The sequence below is a fragment of the Paroedura picta genome, chromosome 1 (genome assembly GCF_049243985.1).
Source record: "Paroedura picta isolate Pp20150507F chromosome 1, Ppicta_v3.0, whole genome shotgun sequence".
Taxonomy (NCBI): Eukaryota; Metazoa; Chordata; class Lepidosauria; order Squamata; family Gekkonidae; genus Paroedura; species Paroedura picta.
The window spans coordinates 42,489,345-42,501,589 of record NC_135369.1 but is presented as its reverse complement, the minus strand read 5'-3'; the positions used below and the strand labels follow the sequence as shown (position 1 = coordinate 42,501,589).

Here is a 12,245-nt window from a genome sequence, read left to right as displayed (position 1 = left end):
TGCTGGTAGTTTAAACAGCTACTTTTTAAAGCGATAATGGTTTATTTGATTCCTCCTTGAACCCTATTCAAGGTATAACTCTGCTACATTTTCTGCCTTGCCATTCATTTGTAGACAACACAAAAATTGCATACTTCATCAGGTGATATAAGATGGCAAAAGTGATTATCACATTTTCTTTTATTAACCCTATCTCATCTTGAACTGTAAGCCATTATATTGACTAAAGATAGTTAATACAACATTAAATCTAAGTTAAAACTTGGGTGGTAAGGTCTGGTATATTCACTTCATTTATACCCTTTCTCTGTTAACACAGTAGCTAACAACAGTCTCCCCTGTTTTTATCTTCACAACAACCCTATGAAATACAGATTTGATTCTGGTGAAATGGGCCAAAGATAATTCTCAATACCATACTAATATCAAACTTCAGTTCCTACTTTTAACCTGTATTAGCATTTGGAATATACTTTTGCTTCTCTGATAAATATTTATTTCTGTGTGAAGGACGAATGCTCTAATGGGCAGTCCCTTCTAATCACTAACTTGCTTCTTAAACACCATGAGAAAGATAATTCCAAAGTTACCTAGAAAGCTTTCGATAGTAAACAAAATACTGAAATTAAAATTATGAACAATGTTTTTATCAGGTATTTTTCTAGTTTCCATTCAGATGCAAAAAAGGGCCTTGTACTGTAATGAAACTCGTGTTAACAGAATCCTGATGTTCATGCAACTCGCTAATCCTTAGAACACCTCTAATACCACACTACCTAAATAAAAGGAAAGTTGGTTCTTACATGATGCTTTTCTCTACCAGGAATCTCAAAGCTGCTTGCAATAATAGCCTTCCCTTTCCCACAATAGACCCTGTGCATTAGGGAAGGCAGAGAGAGCCCTGATATTACTGCTCAGGACAACAGAGCACAAGTGACTCAGCTGGATGCATGTGGAAGAGTGCAAAATCAAACCTAGCTACATCAAGTTGGCTCTCAGTAACCTAAAATTTCAGTCTTTCAGCTGAGATCAGTTTGATTTGAATATTTAAAGTGACAGCTTTTGCTAATTTTTAATTCTCAAAGCAGCATGTAGTAATAGCAAAAATGCAGGTGGAAGTACTTCTGACATTACCACCTGCATTTTTGGTTGCCTGAATATTCAGATATAATACAGGGGTAGGGATATGGTTTTAATAGTTATTGAGGCATATTTGACTATGCATTAACATTTGTCCTGATTACATTTACAAGTCAACATTTCCTGCCGCAGACAGACTTAGGATACAAAGAATTTGAAACAAGTTATATGCCTGTATTCTTCTCCTGGGTATAGTAGAGCATTTGGGAAATGAGGCTGGAAGAAAAAGAATCAAAAATATGTCAGTGTTTTATAGTTCAGGAGCTCATATGTTTATTGATAAGGGAAGATTGATAATATTTTTAATGCCTTAAAACAGTGGTCCCCAACCCGCGGCTGAGGCTCCTTCTTCCCTCCCTCCCGAAGTGGGAAGCTCGCCAGGCCGCGCGCAAATCGTCCGCCGATTAGCTCGCGGCCCGGCGAGCTCCTCGCTTCGGGAGGGGAGGGGAGGGAAGGGAAGGGAAGCTTGCCGAGCCGCAAGCTAATAGGCCGGTTTAGCGGCCAATTTGCTCGTGGCCTGGAGGGGAAGCTGTGGCCGCCAGCATGGCAGCGGCGCAAACCCGGGCCGCCCTCTCCGCCCACTACACCGCAACGGTCCGCAGCAAGCGGAAGCTTGCGGACCGCTGCCTTAAAACCACTAAATGAAACGGCTCTATAAAAGAAGAGGCTATTTTTTAATACTTTTCACTATCCAAAGGAATCTCAAAGAGACTTAGGAAACATCTTTCTCCTTTTCCCCACAACCTGAGAGGTAGGTAGGGCTGAGGGAGTTCTGGCAGAACTATAGATTCAAATGGGTAGCTGTGCTGGTCTGAAGTAGTACAATAAAATCAGAGTCCAGTAGCACCTTGAAGAACAACAAAGTTTTATTAAGGACAGTGTGCTTGCACTCAAAGCTCATGCCCTGAGTAAATCTTTGTTGGTCTTAAAGGTGCTACTGGCCTCTAATTTTATTCTGACAGAACTGTTCCTTGTTTCTATAAAGCATCAGTAAGAAGATGGGTCAGCCATTGGTTCTTGTGATGAGAAGCCCTTCACCTGAGCTGCTGTGTTGAGACTTCCTGGGACAGCTGCAGCCACCTTGTGCATCAGCCTTGCAGCTCCAACTGAGGTCGCCATACCAGATAATAATTATTGCATACCTTCTTAAGATGTGGTCATTCTACCCATAGTGGCACCAAACCACTTTAAACCTGGCCCTATTCTGGCCGAACTGATCAAGCTACAGAGATGCTATCCAAGTGTTCCCCCCCCCCTTTCCAGGTTACATTATATTCAAGCTGCAGAGTATATTCTGGTAATACGTGCTCCAAGATGGCCATACTGTACCAATAGATGGAAAGTACTAGACCTGGGTTTAGAAGTTAGTGGCTTTTCTCAGGCTACCTACTACTCTATGAATAGAAGGTATAGCTTTCCCATGTGCTACACTAATGCAGCTCTGACCCTTCAAAAGGGAAGACCCATATGAAGGAACATCTGTGAGGAGGGGAGACTGAAATGAGAAAAGACAAGGTTGAAATTTCCTGTTTCTGCAAGTTTTGTTCCAGTGAAGGGAGGGAGTAATTTCATCCCCTGGTCCCCCACTGTAGTGTGCTGGCTTCAAGAATCTTCCTTTGCATGTATCTTGTGATCACTAGAATTATCTTTCCAGGGTTATGAAAAAGCGATGCAGAGGAACACAGGAAAACCCCATGTGCCTTCCAAACATAGGTGATAGTGCTATACCCATGGCTAAAGCAAGATTCAAATTCATTTCAGTTTATATTTTACACTTGTACCTCCACTTCATTAGCTGCTTATATTGAATTCTAATCATATATTCCTGCCTTGTGTTAGTGCACCTTTGATTATTTTTGTGGCCTTAAGCCCTTGAGATCATGGACCAGTTTTTATATGCAGATGAGTCAGTCTATTTTCCTAGGGCTGTAGCATTCCCCATCACTTGACAGGTGGATTTTGGTATACCTCCTGCCTGCTATGAGGGGAAGGAGCCAGAATGTTGCTGGACAAGATTGCCTTTCCCAGTGCCTATTTTAGGTCAGCATCAGCCTTCCCATCTCCACAAGGATCAAAAAGGCCCTTACCAGGGATGTAGGATTGATGGGAAGGGCAGGGGGCAAATTAAGAATTTGTCCTGTCTCCCCTGCACAATCTGGCCCTAATAATTTGAGAGTACAAGACAACCTGTCATAAAAAACATATCCTGGAAAAACTAGTGTGCTTTCAGAGTGAGACAAATGTAGCCAACAACCCCTCCATCTTTTGTCTGAAGTGGGAAAATCCCAGGAAGGCCTACACCACATAATTTTGTTGCATATGTAGACCAGCTCCTGATCTGGTCTTGTTTGTTCACCAGCCTCAAATCTGTCCCAGGAATACATTCAAAATGGGAATTAACTAATTGTACAATTCTGTCATTCTTGAGGCTACTGAAAGTTGCGCCACAGCTCAACTTTGTGCAACTTTTATATTTGAAATCTTGTGTTACAAAGCCCAGATAAACGTACCTTATTCACTGCATCTGGCCAGTTCTGTGTTTCAAGGCAGAAGCCAGAGTGTTTGGGATACAGACTGTCTCCTTTACCTTTCAGAGAACCTTCTAAGAAATTTCCAGTATAAAACTGAATTCCAGGTTGAGTTGTGTATACTTCTATAGTCCTACCACTAGGAGGATGGAAAGCTCTGTAGAAAGAAAGAAGCTATTGAAAACATTGTCAAGAGGATATAGATTTCAAGAAAAAAAGTGTGAGATTCCAAGCTACAACGTGAAAATGGGGATTTTGAAAAACTTGGGGCAACATAGGTCACCCCAGGTTATTTTAGAGGAGTCTTATGATCTACTTGTCTGTTGGCAGTCTTTTAACAAATGCTTTAGTGCTTCATGTGAGGAGAAGAGACCAAGAGATCACAAAATATTTTCAGTTCTGATGCAGTTCTAATTGTAAGCTACAACTTGTGGCCTCAGGTAGGAATTTATATCCCTGTTCATGTCAGTTTTGTGATGTTCAGCCAGGACTGTGTGACATGAAAGGTGCTCTAACAGTGCATCAAGTGCACAGATTAACCAAACTATAGACCTCTACAAGGTCTATAAAATTATTTGTGGTTTTGTTCAAAACTATTGTAAAACCAATTGTTTTACAAACTGGAATGAGTGCTAGAAATATGAATTAAACAGAATTTTACTTGCTCATTTCACCATTGTAGTTCTTATTAAACAATTCTGAATTCCATGGAAAGGAAATGTAAGCTTCAGCCAGAATTCTGTGAGCAAGTAACATTTGCTTAGTGGTGTCAGTTTGCATTCATATAAGTTTCAAAAGAAAGGATCCTGAAAAGGATTAAGCTCAGCACTTTTTCATGGTTCTACCTGCCTTCCCCCATGTCCTCCCATAAAAACTGGTGCTTAAGTTTGGGGACTCTGGAGTAACATAAAAAACTGTTCCAGATATACTTCTTTGGCGTTTGACTATAATTTGAGTGTACATGCTCATTGGCTGGAACTATGCACTATGGATACCATGTGTTTGCCGCTGTTAGGTAGAAAGATATGTATACTTTTGTTGTTAGGTGCGAAGTCGTGTCCGACCCATCACAACCCCATGGACAATGATCCTCCAGGCCTTCCTATCCTCTACCATTTCCCGGAGTCCATTTAAGTTCGCACTGACTGCTTCAGTGACTCTAGCCAGCCACCTCATTCTCTGTCGTCCCCTTCTTCTTTTGCCCTCAATCGCTCCCAGCATTAGGCTCTTCTCCAGGGAGTCCTTCCTTCTCATGAGGTGGCCAAAGCATTTGAGTTTCATCTTCAGGATCTGGCCTTCTAAGGAGCAGTCCGGGCTGATCTCCTCTAGGACTGACCGGTTTGTTCGCCTTGCAGTCCAAGGGACTCGCAATAGTCTTCTCCAGCACCAGAGTTCAAAAGCCTCAATTCTTTGATGCTCGGCCTTCCTTATGGTCCAACTTTCACAGCCATACATTGCAACTGGGAATACCATAGCCTTGACTAAACGCACTTTTGTTGGCAGGGTGATGTCTCTGCTTTTTAAGATGCTGTCTAGATTTGCCATAGCTTTCCTCCCCAGAAGCAAGCGTCTTTTAATTTCTTTGCTGCAGTCCCCATCTGCAGTGATCTTGGAGGAAAATAAAATCTGTCACTATCTCCATTTCTTCCCCATCTATTTGCCAGGAATTGAGAGGGCCAGATGCCATGATCTTCGTTTTCTTGATGCTGAGTTTCAAGCCAACTTTTGCACTCTCCTCCTTCACCCCCATCAACAGGCTCTTTAGTTCCTCTTCACTTTCTGCCATTAGAGTGGTATCATCTGCATATCTGAGGTTGTTGATATTTCTCCCTGCAATCTTGATCCCAATTTGTGACTCCTCTAATCCCGTTAAATAGGCAAGGCAACAGTATACAGCTTTGCCGAACTCCTTTCTCAATTTTGAACCAATCAGTGATTCCATGTTCAGTTCTCACAGTCTATATGAATATGGCCTCTTTCCCAATTTGGTCCAAATGCACTTAAATTCAATCCAAGCATAAGAAATTACCTTTCTTCCACTTCCTCTTCATTTATATTGTAAATGGAGTTGCAGACTTAGGTTCTAACATCTGACTAATAGGAGCCAATGTATACTAATTCTAAAGGATCACTTTGATAAAGGGATGAAGTTCCTAGGCAGGCACTGAACAGAGTATTGAGATCCAATTATAGTGAAAATATAGTGAATTTGCAGAATGAATCCGGGTCAATATGCTGTTACAATGGCTCATCGCTAACATAAACAGCAAAGGAATGCATCAAGCCAACTGCCTACCTTGCTCTGAACTGTGGTTCTTTAGCCTGCTTAAGACAAAAGTTGTGGTCAAACCCATCAAGCTGAAACTTCTGCAGATGATTTCCAAGCTCTACGGGCTCCCTCAAATCAAAAGCTGTGTCTTGCACTGAAGCAACTTCTCCTAATGGAGTGAGAACCGGAAAAGGACATTATTATATAGCTGACTTTTATTACAGCACTTTTAAAAGTGAAATGGTTTGTACTGAAATTGACATTACAAAAGAGCTAGGTGCACAATTGAGACCATCAAACTGGTGACTCAAACAAATGCCAATTTAGTGAGATCTCCAAGACACAAATGGTGCTTGACCAGAGCAGCCTACCATTGTCATAAAAATATTGTTCTGGAAGCAGCTCTGAGGTAAACTTTGCTTGCTGGAGAGGAAAGAATAGAAGTGGCTTGCCACTGAGGAGTAATGGCTCATACTTTAATCCCTGGTATCTCTGGTTACGTTATCAGTTGTGTTGGAAATAACCTGTTACCACAACCTAGTCAGAGAAGACACCAGCTAGAAGGATCAATGTTCTCTATATAAGGCAGCTTCATGTGTCTCCAGTTTTCTACTAGATTTCTTTTTAAAATATACAGCAGAAATTGAGTTAGGATCCAGAACACATTCCGAACAACGATCATGCTGCCTTGAGAGCTGAACTGAGCCAGATGAGAGACAACAAAGGAAGAAAAATTTGTCATCGTAACTACTTTGAAATGAAAGATGATGCAGTTTCCTAAAAACTTCATTATCATATAAGAATCCACAATATTTTTTCCAGGCCTGAATTTAAAGCACAGGAATATTGGAGAAAAATAGGCAACAACATTTCTTTAGACATCTTTAAAAAACAGTCCTGGAACACTTACAGTGCTAGTTTTTGAACTTGGGTATTCTACACGGAGGCTAAAAATATGCTGTAGGCCATAGCAGCTTTTGAGAATATATTCTTAGCTTTAAAAGCATTATTTTTCAGATTTACCAACCTGTAGGGATCTGAGTTTCATCCACAGGTAGATAAGAGTCTGCCTCTATGGTAAATTTATGGTCATAAATATTGGGCGACCCCTGAAAGATAACAAAAGAAATATTTATTTATTTATTATATTTGTATACCGCCCTTCCCAAAGGCTCAGGGCGGTTCACATGAAACAGAACAGAAACAGTACAGATAACTTAGATTAACAATGATGAATATACAGTATCAATATCAAATACACATAATTGAACATTCCTGCTATATATTGGGAGTATAGTATAGTATATTATACTTCCAGTATATTATACTATACCTCTGCACCTTTAAATCAAAATGTTATGCTGGGTATGCATAAGAATTCCTTTACTGAATCAGACCGAATTCCATTCTGCATAAACTTCAAAACTCTATTGTTTGGGAAGTGAAACTATCTACCCAAACAGAGTCATATCTCCAGAGCAACATACTTAAGTTTCTCCTGAAGGACCAGGTTCATTATTTTATATTAGACCGGGTTTAGAATACTATTTTAGAATGTAGTAAATAGCACTTATACACCATTTCAGCTGGTTTGCCAGGGACAATGCTTCCTTAAAACATGCAGTCTGGCTATATTGATCTTATCTCCAAATTAGATTACTGTAATCCAAATTACTAGGTTTTTGCCCTTGAAGATGGCTTAAAAACCTAAATTAGTTATTCTTAATAATTGCCATTGGCTGCCTATTAGTTTCAAATTCCCATTCAACATTCTGGTGTTATCTGACAGCCTACTGTGTTCAGCATTTCAGGCCCTTCTTCACATTAATCTGCCTTCAGAACTGAGGAGGCAGATGAAAGGCCTCTTCATTGGCAGCCCCCCAGCTCTGCAGTTCCCCCTTTGAAGAGTTTACAGTGTCAGGCCAACTTGGGGTTTTGTCTTTAATTTCAATTCGCTTTTAGCTCATGTAGTTCATTTGATTTCTTTGTTCCCCTTGTTGATTTGTATTTTTTTTTTCAGTTTCACCTAGCACCCCCCCACACACACACACACACACCACAGCAAATTACGGTTTGCTTTTAGTTGTTGTTACTGCCATTTTACCTTTCTGGAACTGTTTTACTTACCTTTTGGTTTTATTGTTCAGTAAACAGCCTCATGTACACTTTTGTGAAAAGTCAGTACAGAAATCCCAGAAATCATTCACTTGCTTATTTATAAACATCTTTTCTCCCCAACAATATCATTCTCCCCACTTTATTCCATTTTATCCTCACGACAACCACCATGTGAGGCAGGTTAGGCTGAGAGACTGACAGCACAATCCTAAACAGGTCTACTCAGAATCTAAGCGAAATCTACTTAGTGGGGCTTACTCCCAGGCTCAGGCTTTCTGAGCCTGAATTCCACAACCTATATTCAGAATGCGCTTTTTAAAAATGAACCTTGCCATTATCACACATGGACTGGTAATCTCCCAACCAAATCATGCAACACATTCACTAGATAACCTTGGGGCCACTCAGTTTCTCCCACAGTTTAACCAGCCTCACAGGGTTTTTGTGAAGATAAAATGGAAAAAGGACAAGAGCTTTGTATATCACTCTGAGGTCCTCAGAGGAAAGGCAGAATAAATATCTGACAGAGTAAATGCAGTGTAACTAACATTGACAAGAATGGGCTCATTTGTGCTGCTAGTTTGCTTCCTGGCTACTCTTTTTAAACCACGGCGGGAAGTCAAGCCAGCGGGAAAGGAAGTGGAGCAGGGCTCAGGCAGTGGCGATGTCCCTCGACAAAGGACTACCCCACCCCCAGCCTCAGTATAATTGTCAAGCATTGACCGGTCCCTGGTGATAAAAAGGTTGGGGACCACTGCTTTAGGGAACACCTACTCTCTCTACCATTTAAGGTCATAAGAGTCCCTTCTGTGGTCTGCTACAGCAGCTGGGAAGAGGCTACAACAATCAAGAATAAGATTACGATCAGAAAAACTGTGTTAGCAGATGGAGCAAATACAGCAATGAAATATAATTTCCAGTGGCCAAGGTGTTCTGGCAGCATGTTATAAGTTAGAAAAGCTAAACAGAATTCCCTTACCTGACCAGCAAGATTGAAGTAGGCATGGTTTGTCATACTGACTGGTGTTGTCTTACTGCATTGAGCTCTGTAATTTATTGTTAGTTCCCCATTGTTCAGGATGTATGTTACCCACACTTTCAGCTCTCCAGGATACCCCTCCTCACCATCTGGGCTGACTCTGAAAAAACGTACTCCATCTGACAGCACTTCAGGGGCCCAGACAGCCTGCAAAACATTTTGGTTAAAAAGCTTATTAAAAATGTTCTCCTCATCTCCCGCACAGACTGCTGTACCTATGAGTACACGTTATGTCCAAATCCTCATGTACTAAATCACAGCCATCTGGGATTTTAAATGCTACTGAAAAGGATGCTTTTCTCTGCCACACTGGGCTGTACCATATGATCTTTTCTATCTCTCATTCTCCCAGCAGCCCCAAGAGCCTCATGCATAAAACGCGATGGAACACTTGGGCTGGGGCTGAGGTGAAGAATGAGCATTTGGACCACTTTGTTCATTCAACCTACTTATGTCAGTGAAGCGTCTTGCATCAAAAGAAATTCTGCCAACATAACAGCAAGAAGTTATGACTCACAATGCCCCTCCCATCACTGCAGCCCAAAATGCCTTACAATGTTCTGTCCAAGAAGCTTCTGCACCTCCCAGAAACAACTTTTCAGAAGTTTTGGAGGCTGTTCAGGAGACACAAAGGAAGTGGGAAAGGTCCATATCCACGAGCCCCACTGTGCTTGCAGTTGGGAAGATGCAAGCCAGTATGAATTAGAAAACAGCAGTGGTTCGCACAAGTTGAATAAAACCTTGTGAAACTACATTAATATGTTCAACTTTGTACAAAACTTTGTGTAACAAGGGCAGAAACAGATGCCAGCAAACTTCTTATTCCTACTTGCATTGTATCCAGAGCAATCCCTGAACGTCCACTTTCTTCCTTGCTCCCCTTGGTTTCCCCAAGGATTGTGGCTAAGACTGGAAAAACAGGGGCCTATGGAAGCATGGGAGGCCATTCAGGGAAGCAGCCGAGATAACCCACACCTAGCAGCCACTACACATAAACCCTGTGACAGCAAAGGGACTAAATGGGCAACAATTCATGCAGGCTACGGCTATGTAATTTCCCCCTTTATTGTTGGGCCTGGGAAACATATACCTGCCTCAGTACTTCTTTCCTCTGCCTAGACCTTCAGTCAGTAAGCACATTACAAGATTAGCAACCAGAGATGTGACTTTTTCAGTGGAATCTCCCCACCACCACTACCACTGGAGGCTTGCCTGACGCCTACTGCACTATAGGTGCCAGGCCAAACCATTAATTTTTAGCACATTAGTAAGTTCCATCTCCATCAGCATTTTTATTTTCTGCTTTTAGCCTGAGGACTGTTTTATTAACAGTATTTTAGGCCAGTGATGGTTCATCTAATTATTGTTATGCCCGACTCGTTTTAATGTCGACTATTCTTACACTGAGCAGATCTCAGGAGAGATTTATTTATGTATAAAATATGTGTGCTATAAATAAAACAACAAGGCCACCTTTATTGGACTTACACATAACTGAATGAATACTGTTGGGCTGTAATACTGATTGGCAAAATCTGGGAAGCTTGGTACTCACAGAGGCATAAGTCTGAAAACACTCCAAAGCATCTCATAATTTTTGAGTATTTGTGTAAGCAAGAATGACTGATCAAGTCTTCATGTACTCAGCCAGCTAAAGATGAATTATTAAATTGCTATCAAACATGTTTCAACTTTTAAAGAAATATATATTTTAATTAGTTAATAAAAACTGGTATAGTGGTTAGGAGTATGGACTTCTAATCTGGTGAGCCGGGTTTGATTCCCCACTGTTCCCCCACATGCAGCCAGCTGGGTGACCTTGGGCTCTCACAGCCCTGATAAAGCTGTTCTGACCAAGCAGTGATATCAGGGCTCTCTCAGCCTCACCCACCTCACAGGGTGTCTGTTGTGGGGAGAGGAAAGGGAAGGCGATTGTAAGCCACTTTGAGACTCCTTCTGGAAGAGAAAAGCGGCATATAAGAACCAACTCTTCTTAATTGTGTTATGAAATAATTCATTAGTGCACAGTTGTATCAGGCAAGTAATATGAATGTAAAAATAGTGCCAGTTTGATGAATATGGATGCTTTGAACAGAATTTGACAAGACAAGTTAGGAGAATTGAAAGTTGAATCCTGGTCCCAATACACAGAGATATGATAATAGAATCACAGAGTTGGAAGGGACATCCAGGGTCATCTAGTCGAACCCCCTGCACAATGCAGGAACTCACAACTACCTGCCCACCCACAGTGATTCCAATTTCATGCCCAAGTGATTCCCCCCCCCCCAACAAAAATATCCAGAATCCAGCCTGGCCTGGAAGAAATTCACCTACCATCCTACAATGGCGATCAGCAATTCCCTGGGTAAGACAAACACTGACACATCCCTTCCTGCCCACCCACTCACAATCTAACTAAGTTCATAAGATCAGCATTTCTGTCAGTTGACTATCTAGTCTCTGCTTAAAAATTTCTAAAGAAGGAGAACTCACCACCTCCCAAGGAAGCCTGTTCCACGGAGGAACCACTGTGGATTCCTCACTGAAGAATCAGATGCTAACTTTCTGAATGTACAGAAACTGTATTGTCTATTATGTCAACCAGTTTAAGGGTTCTATACAAAGCCAGCCAAGATATCCACTCCATTTCAAAGCATTTCCTGTCAACCTTCACAATTGCCTTAAACAGGTTAAATATAGGACACACTTTTCAAAAATAACTCCAGAGTGACCCACCACAAGTACTTCCATGCTGAGTTTGTTGTTTCTCTTTAACTGCATTTCTAATAGGATAAACTGGTCATTCTATCCTGTTCTGTACTTAAATATGGTACAACTTGTTTAGGTCTGTATACTTTTGGGAATACCTCTCTGCTCCCAATTATAATGAAGAACAAGAAGAGTTGGTTCTTATATGCTGCTTTTCTCTACCCGAAGGAGTCTCTAAGCAGCTAACTGTCGCCTTCCCATTCCTCTCCCCACAACAGACACCCTGTAAGGTGGGTGAGGCTGAGAGAGCCCTGATATCAGTCAGAACAGCTTTATCAGTGCCATTGCGAGCCCAAGGTCACCCAGCTGGTTGCATGTGGGGGAGTGCAGAACCGAACCTGGCTTGCCAGATTAGAAGTCCGCACTCCTAACCACTACA

General features: G+C 41.5%; 1 protein-coding gene across 3 annotated transcripts in view; it reads right to left on the bottom strand.

Annotated features, from left to right (window-relative positions):
- Positions 1-162: 162 nt before the first annotated feature.
- The window catches only part of GALM (galactose mutarotase), a 32,894-nt gene continuing 20,811 nt past the window's right edge, over positions 163-12,245 (bottom strand). For all 3 annotated transcript variants that reach the window (XM_077335487.1, XM_077335494.1, XM_077335503.1), the window contains exons 4-8: positions 9,035-9,241; positions 6,965-7,046; positions 5,965-6,106; positions 3,651-3,825; positions 163-1,356 (exon numbers count right to left, since the gene is read on the bottom strand). In XM_077335487.1, coding sequence (XP_077191602.1) covers positions 1,279-1,356; positions 3,651-3,825; positions 5,965-6,106; positions 6,965-7,046; positions 9,035-9,241 — 684 coding nt within the window. In that variant the 3' untranslated portion in view covers positions 163-1,278. The remainder of the gene's footprint in view (positions 1,357-3,650; positions 3,826-5,964; positions 6,107-6,964; positions 7,047-9,034; positions 9,242-12,245) is intronic.